We start from the raw sequence: 19,754 nt of genomic DNA on the forward strand, positions 1-19,754 counted from the left end.
CACTGTATTCCTCAGTCCTTTGTTCACTGAACTGTAGGTATACAACTGTATGTAGCCTTAAGAGGCAATCTCTTTGTGGGATCAAAGCTAAGGGGAGAATCAATAAAAGCAGAGAGCCTCATTCATCAGAAAGCTGCTCACTGAGAACTGGGGGCCAGACAGCACACATCTGAAAACACACGTAAACAGCCCGTGGGTGAAACAACTGGGTTATTCTCCATATTAGACACAAACTACATCCCCAGCAGCTACATGGTGTCATTCATTCTTTCAACCTTTTTAAAACATGTTTTTTTTTCTGCTATATCAAAGCCATGACATGTGAGCCCGGTCAGGAGGGAAGAGACGTTTTATGGAGAGAACAGGGAGTCTTTGTCCAGAGTTTGTTGAGGCCGCTCATCGGGCCATAATCAGGGCAGCATTGTGCTTCTCACAAGGATATCTGGTCAATTAGCAGCTGAGTGACCCAATATTAAACAGAAGGGAGGAAAAGAGCGTCAGTATTTCCAGTCCACTTCCATAAATGTTCCACTAACTTTTTTATACCCATATCCTCTAGAATGAGCTGTTCTCTGTGAGGGAAGTTATTCAGCTGCTGGAACAACTGACTTCCTCTGTGCATGTTAAATCATAAATCCTATTCAGATGGGCAGAGAGAGAGAGAGAGAGAGAGAGAAGGGGGGAGAGAGAGACTTCCTACAGTTTGTGTTTCCACCCTACAATAGTTTCCTAGATGGTAGATCCAGGCTCAAAAACAGGATGGGTGAAGTAAATCTTAACAGGTCACAGGGACTTCTTCCTTTACTGCTGAGCTGGAAAAAGCAGGGCTGGTGCTTTAGTGCTTTGATTCTGTCAGACAGAATGTACATATAACACACTTGTTGAAATGACAAAACAAGCACGATACAGGATAAAAACACGAAAAGTAAGAATCACGCCTATTGGTCCGTAATTTAAAAAAGATTTCCAGAAGATTACAGGTCAAAATAACAACACGTTAAAAAATAAATTTTGTCTAATGGTCCTTTGAACTGATTTTTGTCCTCAAAGACCAGAATTTGACTGGTATGATTAATGAGACTCAAGTAGTGCACTCAGAGCCACCTTGATCAGGAGGAGAGAGGTATGCAACCCTGAGTCTGTTGGCTCATTCTTAATGCTGATTGGCTGAGGCGTGTCTGTGCGCGCCGTCTATTGGATCACCCTGTTGTCAGTTCTATCCTCCAGCTCTGAATGCCGCACGGCCAGGGAAGCATGAAGATAACCAACGATAAGCGGGATACATCGCTGTAGTACGGAAGAAGACGGAGGACGCTCTCTGCTATGGTAAGAACAAACAGATCAAATTTACTGCAGGATATGTTTTATAAGAATAGATCTGGAGGGAAGGAACTGTATCTATGCAATCATGAAAATAACAATTATAAGGGCCGTTCAGAAGTTGGTTGCAGGGTATTTACAAAAACAGGTTTATTTTGCATTGAGGAATATTAATACTGCGGTGTCTGGTGTAAAAAACTTTCCTCTTTCTGTTTTATTCCTTTACTAAAACCAGACGTTTATCATAGTGATGGCTGCAGTTGAAATAGATCATTCTTCACCAAGTGATCAGCTGAGAAATGTCTCTCTCCAGTTAGCGTTTGTCTCGAAATTTTAGACTTTTGTAGGTGAGAGGGTTTTTTTTGTTGTTGTTTTTTGCCAAAATGGGCATCGTGTGCGTAATTTGGAGCTCCCCTGGACATTTTGCGCGTTGGGATGGATTGTCTTCGGGCGCAGCTGGCACTGTAGGTGCGATAATTGGATACGAATCTCGCGATGATCAAACCAATTAGCAGACCTGCAATGAAGGTTCTTTGTCCACCGAGGGGGCTGACACACAGAGGTAGGTGCTTGGTTTAGTCACAAGAGAAGAGGAGGAAGGAGAAGAGACAGATTATGTAAATTCACCAAAATCTCAGCATCATCCTATAAAGTGACCCCTGTTTTCTTTGCACAGCTCCAAGCCTTTGGCCCATCTTCTGTGAAGCCATGTGCAGCGGGTGAATAATTCATTTTAATGGCGACAGACAGGAATCCTTTAAGTTATGGAAGATTTATACACCCATTATTATGTATAAATATGTATGAGAGATAGACTGACCATCCCATTATGCACCCACTTTGTCAGCACTTTCCTTGGATGAAAGTAGAGGTGGGCAGAGATCATTAAAGGAGGGGTGACAGATAGAGCTATTGCCTCAGTAATTAACATAAACATTGTTGGATTTCATGTAGGTGATGAATGAGTCCATTAGAAGTTTGGATTTGGATTTTAATCCTCGGCTGCACAAGAATAATAAGAGGAGCAGCAATGTGACAGAAATCCAAGTGACTCTTGTCTCCATTTTTCTTGCACATTGTTTAGCTGAATTTGCACCTCACTTCCCAGAGATCACTTCCTAGTCAGACAGCTGTGTGGTCAGTACTGGGCAGTCTTGTTTCCTGGTTTTTGTGGTGACTACCACTGCTCATGCAAGCATTTTTTCTTCTGTTTTTTTTTTTTCTAACAAACTTCTGTTTCAGCTGCGAGAAATGCAAAAGAATCACCTCCTTTATCATGTGGCCAAATGATACACTGCAACTCTATGAATCATCTCAGAAAGTACTGAGAGTCCCAACCAAGAGTAACGACTTCATTAAAGCTGTCCAGTATCCTTGCCAGCTCTGTCCCTGCAGGTGTTGTCAGTGTGAATTGAAACCACAGTCCCTTTAAATCTGAAACAATATAACAATGTCTCTTTGAGCTGCCTAATGGGTCTTAATGGGTGAGTAAGAAAGTGCCAGTGCTGCTTCACTGGATGAAGACGTCCGTGGAGTTCTGTATACATCATACTTTAGACACCAGGTGGTGCCATTGTAACACCACTGTCATGGTTAAGTGGCTGCAGTGGTTGGTATTTTAGGGTCAGGTGTTCAAATATATAACTCAGTGTATGCTCAAAGTATAATCTACAATATGTAATATTATGTTATATTAGATAAAAGAGAGCATGTTCTTGCATTTGAACAAGACATTTTTTTCATGTTGTATAAATATAAAACTATAATACAATTCCTTAAAAAAAAACTCAGACCTATGACCTAAAACCCAAAATCACATTACACATTTTTACTTTAGATAACGCAAATGACACCTCATTCATTAACACACTACTATGAGCTGTTAATGAATCAGCTGTCAGTGTACATTGAAGAATGTGGTTACCGTTGCATTGTGGGTAGATTTGTAGTGCACTACAGAAAGGTTGAAGCAAATACCTGGTAGTTAATGTTGAGGTTTGGGTTGTAAATCAAAAGTAAAAATATTAATTATGGGAACAGATTAGCCCTTTCCAGTGTCCAGTGTCTCTTTGTGTTTTTATATTTGTTATTGTGTTATTATTGATACATTGCACAGCTATTTTTTAATATGTGATATTCTGTTGTGTAGTTTATTATTGAACAATTCAGCAAGTAACTGCAGCCGTCACATAAATGTAATGATACTTGGGAAGTGCTTGAATAAGTGTGTTTATTTTCACCAAGTTTTAAAGGAGTTTCAGTTGGTTGCATCTCATCCAATAACAGCATTGTCTTTGAAGTTTCACTTTAAAGACACACAAATACTTTCACTGCATTCATCTGTAATCTGTGGGCTGTGCCTGCGACAAAGGCGACCTTGTTGAGCTGTTTACTTTCACTTTCCATTCCGAAACTATGTGCTGTTATCACATGACTGTTTTGATATTAATTCCAATAGGTGGGAAAGAACCAAGTTGGCACACACCTCGGTTAGTGGTGCGGTTGGTGTCTGATCTTGTTTTATTGTATTTGTGGGGACCGAAAACCGGGAGCCTGCTACATTTGTGTAATATGATATTTTTGAGGGGTCCCACAGCTTTGTGGGTAACAAAAATCCTGGATCCCACAAGTTTAAACGACTGTTTGAGGGTTAAGTCTTGGTTTTAGGGTTCAAGTTAAAAGTAGGTTTAGGGTAAGGGTTGGGGTTTGGCATTTAGTTGTGATGGTTTAGGTTTGGGTAAGGGGCTAGGGAATAAGTTATGTCAGTGAGTGTCCTCATAACTAATGTAAGACAACAATGAGCGTTTGTGTGTCTTCTCTCTTACAGCACCACTGAGATCTATCCTGTCACGTGCTTTACAAGAAACCTCAGAGCTGGCGGGAAGCCTGATCATTAGCTGCCATAAACACTCACTTTCAGCTGTCCACACCCTGATCACCTGGATGTTTCAGTGTCTGTTGTGCAAGTCCAGACAGTAATCTACAGAACTGTAAAACATTACAACCTGTGATACTATATGCACAATTACTTGTGCTTTTCAAAATGCTCAAAATGCTGCATTAAGTGGTCACCTGTGTAAATTTGTGTAAATTACATTCAGATTGTAATACAACACACCAGTAGCTCCTGTCATAGCTTTGAGATGTTTGTGCAGATGTTTTCAGTGAGATGTGTTTTTTTGTGCCTGTCGCTGACTCACATCCTGTAGTTTATTAACTAAAGCTGAGACCGTGGGTTAAGTGACCTCTCATATCCTGCCAGGGAAGTAATCCTCTTCCACATCCTTCCACAACAATAAATCGCACACAAGGCCACAATATTATTCAGATGTATTTATTTAAAAGAAGTAAATCAAAATGTATGAAAAATGTCAACATTAATATAAAATAAATAACTAAGTGTTAAGGTAGCTTATCCAGCGGCACACACAGAACTACATAGAAAAACAATATTGACTTTTTGATAGTGTTTTAAAGCTAACACTGTTAACATTTATAACAACAAGCCTCCAGGGCTTAGTTTTCGACACTGCATCAGTCATTTGCAAAACAATAAAAAATAAAAAAAGCTTGATGGGGAGCTTGATGTCCACAGTTCGTACACACTTCTCTCCATGGAGTAGCTTTGTTTCATTTGTCAGGCTGGTCGACTATAGGGAGCTTGAAGATGAGGCTTTCATGTTGCGGCCCCGGTTCCTCTGTCGAGACTGCTGACTCGGACCTGCTCTCCCTTTCCTCCTCCTAGTTAGGCACAATTTTGGATTGCGACCCAACCTATGAACTCTAGAAAACATAGGCAGAAGTTCACACATTAGTATGGAAGTAGAGCTGGGAATGGGACCAATACAAAACATCATGCATGTTAGATCTATGTGAAACATGATTTTGTGTGTGCAGTGGTATTAATAGCTTGTGTATGAAAAGCCATCATGAACACTAAGAAAGAAAAGCATGAAAAATTGCAAATTTGATCAAGAAGCTGCACAACTAGGTGCTTTATTAATATAAGAATTGGCTTGGCAACAAATAAGATACTGTTGACTGTGGTTTATGGGAAATATGAATATGGGTGTAACCACTCTATAACCAAATAGTACTTAAATATTCTGTGATCTGTTGTGTAGTAAGAATATTTCATATTATTGTTGTTGTGGGGAAAGGTCATTTACGTATTTAATTTTTTAACCAAAACTGACATATTACATGATCCTTTCTTTAGTATTCCTTATGCTTACGAAAACCCAACAAAGACAAGGTTTACTGTGCATGCCCTTAATAACTGTGTGACTATTAGTTTAATAATAGTTAAGTTTCATCGATCAAGGCTCTCACCTATTCCAGCAGCGAACTAGTTGTCTTCCCATTTGTGCCTCTGGATTCAGACACACTTTGTCATTGTTGCTCAGTGTCACTCTGAAAAACATCCACACATTTAGTCACATTCATCTGGCTGCTATGCATGAATATGTTCATCTGCAGGATCTGGTACTCACATTACAGTGACTTTGTTGCAGCTAGGGCTTTTTTGGAAGACTAGGAGCTCTTTCAGTTTCCCCCTGACACCAAGTTCAGAGTTTGGACACATACATCTTCCTGGGACAAACGTGCTGTCCAGCTCTCTCACTGCACACACACACAGTAACAAGATTACAGGTTAATTCCATACAGTGCAACATGAGCAGGGATACAGTTACTGCAAATTCACATATTCAGACAGTTTTGTTAAAATAAAGCAACAGTTCACATTTTTTCTGTATTCCGATCTTATCTAAGAAAAATACACAGATATAAGCACAGATTCTTACCTGCGATGAGTACAAACCAGAGGCTCACAAACTGGGGATAGGGCTTCATTTTGGAGTCGAACTGCACATTGACTCTGAGCCTCTGAGCCATGCTGCTGTTTTATACTCATGCTCCTCCCCCGCACGAGCTTTCTGGGTTTTCCAAACCAGGAAATTCCCAAAGGCACTTATCCTCTGACATCTGAAATATCAGGACACAGGATTTACAATGCAGGGATCAGGGACACTACTACTCCAAGTATGTCAGGGAAAACACCCTGATGGACACAGTAATTAATGAGTTTCTCTATTTCATATCCTGCACTGAAATTATTAGAAAAAAACACAGTGGTGTTTGCAAACTGGTTGTTTTTTGAAATAGCTGTGACAGAGAGATAATTGAGGTGTTTCTTACCATTTATAAAGTGTAAGGTATTTGTTTATAAGAAGCTGTACACGGAAGCAGGAGCTATCCTTGGATGAGACATGAGGGCAGTGATCATTTCCAGGCTTTGTTAAGCTTTGCCACAGTAATGTTACTTGTACCAGTTTGCTGGCTCTGTGTCAATAACACCATGTGATTTCTCCTAATTCTCTGTCCCTTCTTTTACCACAAGAGCCACTAGTTTGATGGTGTCATAAACCTTTACAATCCGCAAATTAAATCAAAATGAAACACAGGGAGTGTGTTGAATTGATGTGCATGTTTTATATTTATTGGTTTTGTTAAATGTTTCTGTGAGGTTGTCCATCTTTGAAAAGCACGTGCTCGCAGGAATTTTCACTCTGAGAATAATAGATGTTATTTGTGTATAGCATTTATATAGACTCAGTCATATAATGAGATAATGCAATCTTTATGTCAGCTGTCAGTTTTAATGTTTGTTTCTCTGCCACAGCTGCACTCCAGACAGAATGGGTGAGCATCAGACGTACGTGAAGCTCAATGAAGAGAAACATATACCAAAGTAAGTCCTTTTAGTTCTCTCACTGGACAGTAAGTCAGTAATGAAGTGATACAATGAAGTAAAAACACAATGGAGAGTGCATATATTAAACTTTATCTTTTCTTTGCGGTGTTGTGTTCATGTTCAGGTCTGACATCTTGTCTCTACTGAAAACCTATAATTGTTACCATGAAGGGAAAAGCTTCCAGCTGAGGACTCGTGAGGTAAGAAACACTCAGCTGCTGACAATTCACCTGACAGGAGATGGAGCTGATAATAAAAGTGTAAACAGTGAGAGCTATTGATAATATCTCAGTGTGTGTGTGGGTGTGTTGCACACATACCAACGCAGGAACCTGTTTCATTCTCAAGCAGTTAATGAGGATGAAAACCCTGAAACCAAATAAGCCTCCATTGTAGTGACTGTTCTGAATTCGGTTCAAATCTGCAATTCCTGGCTCCTTTTCCAACATGCCACACAGCTGGAAAAACCACAAAAAGCCCCCACGTACCTCCAGAAGGAAAATGAAAATGGAAGGAGGGAGGAGGTCACACATTTCAGTCCTATACTCTCACTGCTTAGCAAAGCATTTTCACTGTTAATGTTTGCTGTTGTGGTTTGTTGGTAAAGCTGTTTGTAAGAGTTTGGTTATTTGTTGATAACCTCTGATTTCGTGGTTGGGAGTTTCCCTTTGTGTTCACATGCACGTTTTTGAATAAGGGACATTGTGTGTGTGTGTGTGTGTGTGTGTGTGTGTGTGTGTGTGTGTGTGTGTGTGTGTGTGTGTGTGTGTGTGTGTGTGTGTGTGGGCACGGTGGTTATGACCTGTCCGTCTTTTTTGTCCCCCCACCCAGACTCACTACATTGTCTGGGAAAGTCCCCCAAATTCGCAGACCTGATGTGGACACATGCAATATACACATTTATAACAGAGGCACCAGTGATATAATATTGTCTTAACTTCAACCAAAAATCTGGATACAGTAGCTTGAACCTCTTAAAAGGGTGAACATTATTATCTGATGAAAAGAATTTAAACAGAACTCATCATGATCCACAATGACTCAACACATTGCATTACAGTGCTGGAACTTTTTATTAGGTCATCTGATCCTTTAATGTGCTATTTTGACTCTTTTTTTTTTTTTTTTTTTTTTGGTAGCTTTGCTGAAAATGAAAGTCACTTTGTAATTCAACCAGAACATGTCCCCTCACTAATAGCCAAACAGATCCAGTCCAGACTTATTTAAATATTTATTACTTTATTAATTGTCATAGTTATAAAAAGAGACTAGTGCAGTGAAAACTGGTGATTCTACAGTATATGTTGCTTTCTGTGTTACAACAGGAAAACAACTCACTCATATAAGCTAACTTTATGTGATCTGTTCTTTCTAATAGTATTTTTTCAGGAATAATATATTTGCTTTATTGCTAATCAAATATTAGCTGTACGACAGTGTCATAGCAGTTTTTTAGCCATATATATTATATAAAAATGTTGTGCCCAGTTATAACAATGTTACTGGCAAACAAATACTGAGACAAACAGCACTGGCAAAACATTTATTTTAACTTCACCTGCAAAGCCATACCAGCACAGTCAGATTATCTGGGTGATGTGAAATTCCATCCTGATGAATAACTATTCAGTTGTAGATGGAAAAATCAAGTTTGTTCTTGTTCCACTGTTCAGATTGTACTGTGAAACTTCACCTGCTGAAAAAAAAAAATGAAAAAGAAGCATTTTGTGGTTTACAAGAATGATGAAATGTATCAATAAATTCTGTTGGTAGTGGTTTTAAAGAACCACTTTAAGCCACGTTAAAACATAAAATTTTAAGTTGCAAAAACTTTGTTTTTTTTATTCTGAAATTGAAAGTGCATTTTTGACCTTGGAAACAGCAGTGAACAAAACAACACAGTGTCAACACAGCATCTATTCAGTAGCTGTCAAATTCAGTTTGAAGACTGTGTGATAGAACTGAAAAGCTCCAGAACAGCTACGAAATGTGAATAAACTTTCGGTCTCAACTTTATTTTACATGACAAGATATGGTCACATTGCTAGAGCTGCTTAACTTCATGAACAACATGGAATGAGATTAGTCAAGACTGACTCATTAAATATTTCGCGGAAGTGAGGGACAGAAGGCTGGAAGCTGGCCTCAGACCAAATATGGCAAACCCATAATGTGAATTTCTAGAGAATATGGTGACCGTGTGAATGAGATTTGATAAATATCAGCAGACTTGTGCCACCAGCCCACACAGGTTTACTGTGATCATATATATCTGACATGTCTGGGCATTTGTCTGTATTGTTAGATGATTGTTCAATGCAAACCGGTTCTGTGTGGGAAAAGGCGGTTGGAAACGGTATGCTGTTTGGGTCGTTTTAAGATTACATGATGATCATTCTGGACATGTAGTCAGGTGCTGCATGTTAGTCATGGATGCCTCCTTAGAGTACAGCAGCATTATCAGTAGTAATGTAGATGATGCTGATTGCTGGAGGCATATTCTCCTTTCACTGCTCAGACTGCAGAGCAGCACCTTTGCTGGAGCCAGTACTGAGTCACGGTCTTGCTTAAGAGCACTTCAGCATGGTGGATATGTGCTGAAAGGGCTGTAAATTTTGGTCTTATTATTGGAGGAATGTCTACATGTCAGATTATAATGCGGTATAGTCACAAGAAGGTTTGATCTGAGTCCATACAAAACAAACACAGGACTGATGAAATGTTTTTGCCTGTGCTTGTCTGTAACCAGAGATCAGTTTGTGTGGGTGCAGCTCACTCTAGTGGCCTTGTCAAGCACTTTTCAGCTTACAAAGCCACTGTTGCAGCACCGTCTGTTACCACTAGAAGGCAGTGGCATGCCGGGTTTATTTCTTTTTTAGATTAGCAAAAACTAATCACTAATCACTAGACACAAGTGACTCACATTCACACTCACACTTGTCTTACTTTTGTTTCCCTTCTACACAATGTAAAAGTATAAAAGTATTACCACCAAAAATAAAAGTCTTCTTCTTCAGAATGACCATCTCAGAACCGAATACTGTATATTATTGGATTATATTTATTGATTGCATTTGATTAATCACTTCAAAGTTAAAGCAGGTTATTTTTTTTATTAAATTTAGTATTATCAGTCTAATGTAACTCTAATTTTTAAATGTAGTGAAGTAAATAAAATTCCCTCTGAAATGTGATAGAGTTAAAATATATGGATAGCAGCATTAAATTGCAGCTCTAAATGCAACTGGCAGTAGCATTTCAACTAGGGTTGCCACTAAAAAATATATTTTTACTATCACATAATCTATTGATTATTTTTTATTTGTTAATCATTAAATCTCTAAAATGTCAGAAAATAGTAAAAATGTCTGTCAAGTTTCCCAAGGTAATGTCTTCACACAAGCAAAGAGATTCAGTTTACATATCTGAAAAGCTGGAACCAGAAAATGTTTGGCATTTTCACTTTGCTTGATAAATGCTTTGGAGGAGATTTCACAATCTTCAGCTTTTTGGTGGAGTAACTTTAGAAACAGCAAACAATAGACATTTTCATGACTATTTTAGTATTTTATTTCAAACTATATCCTTTACATCTTTACAAAATATTAAACAATGTAAACATGTAGACTTGAGTCCTCAGTGCTTAGAAATAAATAGATCTTCGCTTTTCTCGAGAGCCATTTGGTGATTTTTTCCCTGTTCAGCCATCATAATAAGTTCCATCATACGTCACAGAGTTTTAACCTTCATAAAAAGAGCAGGTTCTTCCAGCCTTGTTTGATTATGAAATACTCCAAAGTTCCTACAGGACTTCCCACAACAACGTCTCTCTTCAAGTCCTTATCTGTCCAAACAGCCAGTCTACGGGGTCTTTGCCCCTGCAGTCCCGTTCTCTGTTCATCTTGAGAGAAAAATCCTCTGTGCTGTTTAGGCCCAGACTGGAAGGTCTGGAAGTCCTTAGTGTGCGGGGAGACCCGCGAGGAAGTGAGGCTGAGACAGAGAGTTTCATCTGAGCCTTTGAGAACTGCCGGAGCCTGGGGGACCTTTGAAGTCTGACTGGGCCACAGCTCAGGGCTTCAACAGGGCGGGCGAGGGCCTGAATACTGGTCATGTATTCCTCTAGAGACTGGGAGCTCTGGGTAGACTGGGAGGATGAGGAATGGACAGGCGAGTCCTCAAGCGTCTCAGTGATGGTGGGTAAGAGAGGCAGGGAAAGCAACAGCCGCCTGCGTTTCATGCTGCATTGGGAGAAGAAAAATAAAATTGTTAGCTATTGTTAGTGGCTCTTTGTCTACAGACTTCAGTAACATTCATTCTCTGTTTTGTAATGAGAAAATATGTAAAGTTGCTGCAATTCCATTGAAATCAGTTTGCAGAAATGGCTGAGTTATAATAAAGAATAGCTGACAATTTAAAAAAGAAAAAGAAGAAGCACTCTTACCTTCGATGCTTGAGTTATATGTCTGACACGCAGAGTGAAACGATGTGGTCTCTGGTCTGCTCAGTTGAGTATGACTGGACCAGAGCACATATCCAGCCTTTATAGAGGCACACTGCAGCAGAGTGATTAGCCGCTACTTCCAAAAATAGCTCTGCTGACCTTACTCGCATCTGTGTGTATTTGTGTGTGTGTGTGGTGTGTGTGTTTGTGAGGGTGTGTTCATGCCTGTTCAGGAAACTCAGGAGTGGCGGGTTAGCGAGGTTCAGTGGTGCAGCTGCTTTGAATGTTTATGTTCCAGAAACAATGAAGCACTGGGAGCAATCTGACACTTTCTGCTTCTTCTCTCCTTCCTCTGACATTTACATACATTTAATGACACATTAAAATGATTGTTTTTCATCTAAAAAGTGAGTGCATTCATTTCTGGTAGTATTATCCTTTCAGCAGTTTGCACTTTTCTCACTGTCAGGCCTCCTTTTGATCCCGCTGATGCACAACTGTGACATAACAAATATGTTAGCCACAAGTTGTCCATGAAAATTAAACCATTAACAGTCTGTAAACATGAAAACCTTGCATTTAGAGGCCAAGACAGCATGATGAATTCGTTTAACTTTATAAGCTGCTTGTGTGTAAACACCAACAAATCATGTGGCTCTTTGAGAAATCTGTGATCCTAATGAGAAGTGCTTTCACTATTTGAGTGTCTTCAGTGTGGCAGACTTTAAAGGATGTCTGCTTAAATTTGAATTTGTGCAGTTTTGCCTGCTTCCAAAATAAATGTTTTGATAAGTTTTCCTCAGTTACGGGCAGTTTCTGTCAGACAAATGGATCAAAACGTTCATCATTTTGTACCTTTTTTTGGGCTTTTTGGATTCCTTGGTTACTTTCACTGCGTAGCTCTCTCTCTCCCTTTGTTTGTGGTTGAGCGTGATGTTTTGTTCTTCTGCCTTCAGACATATTGTTCACAAATAACCATCACCATTTATCTGAGCAGTGTGAGTCCAAATGTTTGTATTTTGGTACATCTTAACAAACAAACTCTCACATCCTAATGGCTCTTGATGGTGTAGGATCAAACATTAAATCTATTGTCAAACGGATGAGGGCTCTGAAGGGGACTCAAATGCCCGACTCAAGTACACAGGAATGAGGGGCAAAGAGCAGGTCTTTAATCCAAACAGGGTCGGTACACAGAAAGTCAGTCCAAAATCAGGCAGAGGTATCAAAGTCGTGAGGCAAAGGGAAAAACCGTAACAAGACAAACCAGGTCAAATCACACAGGGAGAAACACAAGGAGCTAATGCTAGAAAGCTTGACTAAACAGATAAAGACGATCTGGCAGAGAACAAAGCAGAGGGCAAGACTTAAATAGACTAGGAGGCGGGGAAACAATAAGACACAGGTGAAACACATTAGGGGCGGGGCAGGTAATTACAAACACAGTGTGGGAAACACAGGACAAGAAGTGAATCTACAAAAAAAACAAAGGGGTTAGCAATTTCAAAGTAAAACAGGAAACTAACTAAACTGGTATTGAGGAACACACAGACAAACAGGACCTGACTCAGGAGCTGGATGTGACATCTATACGATGTACAGTATGTATATATACACCTGTAAACACACAACATACATATCCCAAATAAAATATATATTCCACAGCCCTAATCAAAGTTATCATGATTAACACTTTTATAACACTTTTATAATACTTTCTCCAGATAGATATTTTTACATACACGTGTTTGCAATTAAACTTACTTTAATAAAAAAAATGATACAGGGTAACAACACGTGTGTCAGCTAATCAGACCAACATCTAAGAATCACATCAGTGAATTGTTCCCTCTCTAACTTTTATCTTTATCACTTTGGTAAAAAAAAAATGAATCATAGATTTTTCCATCAGTGGAATCTTGTTTAAAATATCTTCATTGTATTATGAATGATAATGATGCAACACACTAACTGACAAAAGTAGTGACCCGGGAAAGTGGTCCCCAAACTTTTGGACACTTTGTTTTCGTTTTACATTTAAAAGCCAACAATCCAAAACAGTGTGACGCTGTTTTTTTTTTTCTCTGCTCGCAAAAAACTTACAGAGCAGTGTGACCATTTTCTTCTAATTTTAGAGTTTCAGTTTTGTGAAATCAAAACACCTTCCCCTGCGTGTACGTGACCCAGAGCACCCGTGGCTCTGTTCTCATTATTGCTGCCTTTTCAGACGTGACTTCACCCTCGTCCTGTGTAGAAAAGGGTGGGTCAGACCTTACGGGTTTTCTCCAAGATGAGAGGGTTCACCCTGTAGCTGCGAGCGACTGTTCCTGCACGTACACCTGATATTGAGCCACTATGGCGGACGGCCAGCAGGATATCCCCTCTGACCATGGCTGCTGATTATTATTGTTATATGCGTGTTTTTGTTTCTCTGTGTCTGTGTGTGTAGGACGATGGAGAGCTCATCCTCGAGGGGTTGCTGAACATCTACTGGGGTCTACGTCGACCAATCAGACTTCAGATGTACGATGACAATGAAAGATTCCGTCTCAACCGGTACAACAACCTTGTCCAGACTGACACACAGATGGGCCAGCAATGTTAACAGGGACTCACACAATAGCAGAGAGAGACACACTCTTTAAAACTCCAACCCCACCCTGTATTACCTAATAGAGCAAACTGGGGAAACTCCTTTGTAGACTCCACCTGAGTTAAGGTTTGGTGAATTTTATTATTTTCCAATATTTTTGGATTTAAGATAAGATGAAAGAAGAGATAAAGACTTAATCAGTCTCCAAAGGGACATTTACAGCCACACAAGAAACAGTCTAAAGAGGTAGTGAATGAAATCTAAAAAAAAAAGAAAAAAGACATTAAGGAATGACATTCAGAAGCTACATACAGTATTTTTCTACTTGCAATGAAAATACATTTTAAACGTCCAAAATACTCACTGGATGTGATGCTTTTCTTAGTCATATATGATAATAAGTTGTGTGTTTATGTGTATACGTGTATACGTGTATATGTCTTTTCACTATTTTCGTACATTTTATGTCCAAAATGATTAATACATTGACCAAGAAAATAATTGGCAGCAGTAACGAAAATAATCATTAGCTGGAACTGTAGTCGTAGTGGATGTAAATAGGCTTAATGAAAAATAGTCAGAAGGGTATTGAGGAGGAGATTTAAGTTATCGTCCTCACTTCCTTGTCTTGTACCTTACATGAAAATGACTGAAAGTTATGAAAAAAGGCCAGTCACTGGACTTATTGTAAACTTGCGTTGTCAGCAAACACTGAGCATATTTTTCCTTTCCCTCTTTCTATAGAAACGACAGATCTTCTGTGGCTTCCGCGGAGTCTAACAATAATTCACTGGGCAGAGAAACTGCACCAGCAGGTGAGTAACTTACACGTGCAGTCATTGTCACACACTCTCACACACACACTCTGGATTAAGGTAGATTACACACACATGCTGAAACAGATTAGAGCTCCACAAGTGCTTCATTCAGCGTTTCCAGTGGAAAGGTTGGCTCACGTGTTGAGCGCAGATTATCTTGAGATGCCATCGAGATCAGATCACCAGCACTACCACCGACCAGGGTTAGGCAACTTAGTCATGGTCATGGGTCTGATGTTCGCCTTTTGTAGCAGTTTTGTTGACTGCTGACATTTCACAGGGTCCCTCTTGACCACAGACAGTCAACTGAGGGCATTTGTGTTTTCTTTGCACAGATTTTATGTGCCCCCCCACCCCCCACTCTGCTGACCGATATCATTGTTTTGGGTTTTGTCACATGATGATCTTAATGCTGTCTGAGAAGATTTGAAATTCTGATAGAAACACTGAACTCTCACAGCTTGTTAGAAATGGTTTGGTATTTTTATTTAACTTACACTAACTTACACAGATCTTAATTTGAAAGCAAAAGAAATAAAGTTTTGTTCTTTGAAAAAAAAATAATCTAAAGTAATTGATACAGTTGCTTAAAATGTGTTTGACTTATTGAATCAAACTATTTTTGATTCTTTTAACTTCTTTCTCTAAAGTTAAATCTTACCTAAATAAAAACAAGCACCATCTGATGCTTAAGAGGGGTGTGTTTTTGTTTACGTGCATCCCTGAGGTGGTGATGTGGGTGGTCAGGAGGAAGAAGAGTCTCCTCAGCTGCTGAGGACCAGGAGTGATGCTTCCTTTATGCGGGTTCAAAGGAGGTCAAAGACACACACTGCCAGAGACCTGCAGCGCTTGCGCACACACAGGTTCTCAATCAACGGACACTTCTACAACCACAAGGTACAACAAACAGAACACACACATACACACACACACAAGCACACACATTAATGTATCCCTTTGCTGACACATCTCCAGGTGCAGAGGGGCAGTGGTTTCCTGTGCGGGTGTGCCTGCACTTGTGCTCCACAATAGCCTGCTGTGGCCTGATTTCATTAATGTGCCACAAAATACAAGGTTACACTAAGTTCCTTCATCAGTTTCTCCGCAGTAAACTGTGTGTGTTTTCTTACTGAACTCATTCCAGCTGCAGACTGAGGGATTTCCTTTAAGTTTTAGATTTCCGGTTCAAAATGTTCAAGGTGTTCAAGTCCAGGAATCACTGCTCATATCAAGAAGCCACAAGTCTTGATGAAATTTCTAATACCTTGTGTCCTTTCAATGAAACATTTTTTTCTGTGTGTTTCTCTTGCCTGCAGACGTCTGTGTTTACTCCAGCCTATGGTTCGGTCACTAACGTACGAGTAAACAGCTCCATGACAACTGCACAAGTCCTCAACCTGCTGCTACATAAGTTTAGGGTAAGCAGTGAGACAGTGGTGGCATTTCAGTAAAACTTACAACTAGAAATAATCTGTATTTGTGTCTTTTAAGGTGGAGAATAATTCTGAAGAGTTTGTCCTATATATGGTGCATGAGTCTGGTGGTAAGTCACGTATTTCATTCTAGTTTTGTCTCTAGAAATGTTGTGGTTCTGTGTGTGTGTGTGTGTGTGTGTATATATATATATATATATGTGTGTGTGTTTGTGGTCAGTTGCTTTCTTTGTCTGTGACCTTGCAGAGAGGACCCGCCTGAGGGACGGTGAATACCCACTGGTGGCTCGTGTGCTTTATGGACCCTGTGAGAAAATTTCCAAGATCTTCATCATGGAGGCCGACCTGGGAGAGGAAGTCACGTATGATGTGAGTCTGGGCCTTCTGCCTCTACTCTCTCTGTCTTCTCATCTTGTTCACGATAAGTGACCCCTTTTCTTTTTGTGTGTAGTTCTCAACATAGACACACATGGATACAATGGACCAGTGATAGACATTTGGGTTAAATTTAGAAAGCTTAGGAAAGATATCCTGTTTTGGGACTAATGTAACAATAGGCTAAGAAGACCAAATGAATGCTGTGACTGCACTGAGTAATAAATAAAACCAGATTGTTGCTGGTGAAGTTTTCTGGATCATCAGTGTTTGAAATCGCTCTCATATATGTCAACTCAGTGAAAGGGTCAGATCATTCAAAAAAAAATCTGATCAACTTCTAGTGGTATTTAACTATAGTTTTGGTTTGATTCGTCCAGGATTTGAAATATCTACCTATAATTTCTGTTGTGACTCCAACACAATGGAGGTGACTAAAATTAAAAGATTAAATTTGACCACAACTGTTTTTGGTGGAACAACTTTGCACTGAAAATAAAGTACTTACAAAGACTATACACATAATATAGTGTGTTTTGTGGTCCAGGAAACTGTTTATGGGAACAGATGTTCATGCATTTAAAATGTAATTTCAAACTTCTTTTTTATAATGAAAAAAAATGTGTGTTTTTGGTTGTTTGTTGTGATTGTGGTGAACTCACCCTTTAACATAGTAGTTAGAACTGTCCTACTGTGTTTTACCCCCTGTTGGAAAGGATCATCTTGTGTTGCAGACAGTCAGCTCAGTCCATCCTTTAGTATTTTATTTTTATTTTCAATAAAATATGGACAGAGAAAATATGTGAAATATGTGTGAAAGTCACAGACTTGTAGCTCACTCTGGCTGATATGTTTGAATCTTTTTTTCCCCAGGTTGCCCAGTACATAAAGTTTGAGATCCCTGTTTTAGACAGCTTTGTGGAGAAACTTAAAGAGGAAGAAGAGCGCGAGATAAGCAAACTGACCAAAAAGTAAGTCAAGAATCTCGGAGTTGCAAAACTAGCTCCAGTCCTGACAAAACCTTCTTTAATGGTACATCTACTTCGTTAAGTGAAGCCAATATCTATGTCTCCTGCCAGTATTACATAAACAAAACAAGGCCGCTGCTCTTCAATGAGGACAGTGTTTGTGTGAAACATTCATCACTCACTGTTGGCAAGATTGTGTAACCATTTAACTCATGACTGAGGTCTCAGCCTTGTAACCCTGACATGGTGTTTTTCTGTATGTTTGTGCATGTCATGTTCACCACTCAAATACATGATCCATTTTTTTTAAACGCAAAGGCATACACACTCCAGTACACGCCATGTACACACTAATTGTAACTTCCAGCTTCAAAGGCTAAGCCTGGTAATTTTTTTATGTTGTTCCTTTTGTCAAGAAATACCATGAAATGCAAATGCATCAATATGCCACAGCATCACCCTGGGTGGCACGTTCTTGTCACCTATAAACATGGACACTGTAGTTTATTTTGAGTCAGTCCCACACACACCTTCCTGCCATAGATTCTAGCTAATTTGTATTTTTCGACAGCTGAAAACAGCAAATTCACTATTTCCCTCTGTAATGTTTGTTAAAAATTAATTTATCATTTTTTTTAGAAATAAAACTCTAAATCTTGTGAGCAGTTTTATATTCTAAGCAGTAACATAAGATGTTAATCTTATTTTAAAAAAAAACAGTAAAAGAAAGAAAAGCAGGTGCTTGGAGCAGAGAGCCACAGACAGGGTTAAGACGGAGACTAAGTAACGGTGTTGGTTTGGTCTTACAGTTGGATTTGAGCACAATAAGACAAAACAAACACCGGACTAATCTTTCAAAGTAATAGATCCAAAAAGGTTTATTAGTCATGCTGTTTTTGCTCAGACCATATGTTCTTTTGTATATGACTATAAATAAATAAATTGCCATATGTGTGTATTTGTATTTGTATGTGTATTTGAGTGCCTTTATGTGAGCGTTGAAGTATATCTGAGTCTTTAACTGTGTTTTCTCACCTCTGCAGGTACAGTGCTTTGAGGTCGATGATTCTGCATCAACTCGAAGGCAGAGATCACACAGTGTAGAGTAGTGTGTGTGTGTGTGTGTGTGTGTGTGTGTGTGTGTGTGTGTGTGTGTGTGTGTGTGTGAGTGAGTGGCGTGGGAAGGCGTGGGTGCAACACTAATGATTGCTGATTTACCGTGGGAACATTTCCAGATACTGTAGTGTGAATGTAGAGGTAAAGGTAAAAGAGTAAAAGTGAAGGCTGCAATAGAACCATATCATACACCAATGTGCTTCTACTTTTAGAATTACATATCTCAACAGTTTGTATGATCTGTTTTGTTAATGTTATTACGATACTAAGTGTTTTGATAACTCTGCAATTATTATATTCACATTTTGTATTAAAATTCTTACTGCAAAGATGGATATTTGTACGTTCGGTTTTTGGTAATGTTTTCTCTGACTTGGACCTTTTTATGTAATAAATCAGTTTTAATGTGGCCTTTATAAATGCTGCTGGATCTCTGCTGACACCAAACATAATACTGAGCTCAGACTTCCCACAAAGAAAACAGCCATCTTTATTATTTCCTGTACTTCCATGGTGACTGGAGCGCAGATTAGCATTGTTCTTCTGAGTGATCCACTGTGCCAGCTTGTTCCCATGAGTTTTGTGTGTGTGTGTGTGTGTGTATGTGTGTGAACTTATCAACATTACACAATGGGGGTATCCTGAGAGAGGAGGGCTGTTCCCTTTTCCCACAGTTTCACAAACAGTAAGACTGTTGTAATATTTTGAGGGCCAACCTTGACCTTAAACACTGACCTACAGCCAGCTGACGATGTTTGTTATTTGATTGATCATATTACAATAATAACTACAACAATAAAAATAAATATAGCTGCAAACGGCACTGATTTCTTATTCATATGTCATGGGTGCCAAAGTACTCAAGGAACTTTAGCATATATGGTAAAACAGCAACAACAAAAAAAACCCACAAAACTGTAACATGTTGTTTTTCA

The 19,754-nt window shown here is 39.2% G+C and overlaps 2 protein-coding genes across 5 annotated transcripts; one reads left to right on the forward strand and one right to left on the reverse strand.

The window, feature by feature from the left end:
- Positions 1-1,184: 1,184 nt before the first annotated feature.
- On the forward strand, positions 1,185-19,637 carry rassf4a (Ras association domain family member 4a). Of its 4 annotated transcripts, XR_005894848.1 has the most exons (12): positions 1,187-1,326; positions 7,004-7,072; positions 7,200-7,275; positions 13,966-14,072; positions 14,854-14,924; positions 15,655-15,824; positions 16,244-16,345; positions 16,419-16,470; positions 16,608-16,729; positions 17,609-17,706; positions 18,747-18,870; positions 19,401-19,637. XR_005894848.1 is itself a non-coding variant. In XM_041049110.1 (11 exons), the coding sequence occupies exons 2-11, from the start codon at positions 7,020-7,022 to the stop codon at positions 18,805-18,807; spliced, it is 879 nt and encodes a 292-aa protein (XP_040905044.1). In that variant the 5' UTR covers positions 1,185-1,326; positions 7,004-7,019; the 3' UTR covers positions 18,808-19,380. The 4 variants fall into 4 exon arrangements, 3 of the variants coding, with proteins under 3 accessions (XP_040905044.1, XP_040905041.1, XP_040905043.1); XM_041049110.1 differs by lacking the exon at positions 19,401-19,637 and having other exon boundaries at positions 1,185-1,326; positions 13,966-14,039; positions 18,747-19,380; XM_041049107.1 differs by lacking the exon at positions 19,401-19,637 and having other exon boundaries at positions 18,747-19,378.
- LOC121189206 (C-X-C motif chemokine 6-like) lies at positions 4,639-6,265 on the reverse strand. Its single transcript, XM_041049111.1, has 4 exons — positions 6,126-6,265; positions 5,814-5,943; positions 5,653-5,733; positions 4,639-5,103 (listed from the first exon to the last, which is right to left on the reverse strand). Exons 1-4 carry the CDS (start codon positions 6,214-6,216, stop codon positions 4,971-4,973), a joined length of 435 nt encoding a protein of 144 aa, XP_040905045.1. The 5' UTR covers positions 6,217-6,265; the 3' UTR covers positions 4,639-4,970.
- Positions 19,638-19,754: the final 117 nt, after the last annotated feature.

The sequence above is a fragment of the Toxotes jaculatrix genome, chromosome 11 (assembly GCF_017976425.1).
Source record: "Toxotes jaculatrix isolate fToxJac2 chromosome 11, fToxJac2.pri, whole genome shotgun sequence".
Taxonomy (NCBI): Eukaryota; Metazoa; Chordata; class Actinopteri; family Toxotidae; genus Toxotes; species Toxotes jaculatrix.

Excerpts from the sequence above, each read along its gene's own strand:
- rassf4a (XM_041049107.1), top strand. The coding sequence starts at position 7,020 with ATGGGTGAGCATCAGACGTACGTGAAGCTCAATGAAGAGAAACATATA. Across the intron at positions 16,471-16,607 it reads TATGGTGCATGAGTCTGGTG|AGAGGACCCGCCTGAGGGAC; the intron begins GTAAGTCACGTA and ends GTGACCTTGCAG. Across the intron at positions 17,707-18,746 it reads ATAAGCAAACTGACCAAAAA|GTACAGTGCTTTGAGGTCGA; the intron begins GTAAGTCAAGAA and ends TCACCTCTGCAG.
- LOC121189206 (XM_041049111.1), bottom strand. The coding sequence starts at position 6,216 with ATGGCTCAGAGGCTCAGAGTCAATGTGCAGTTCGACTCCAAAATGAAG. Across the intron at positions 5,944-6,125 it reads CTGGTTTGTACTCATCGCAG|TGAGAGAGCTGGACAGCACG; the intron begins GTAAGAATCTGT and ends GTGTGTGTGCAG. Across the intron at positions 5,104-5,652 it reads CTAGTTCGCTGCTGGAATAG|AGTTCATAGGTTGGGTCGCA; the intron begins GTGAGAGCCTTG and ends TATGTTTTCTAG.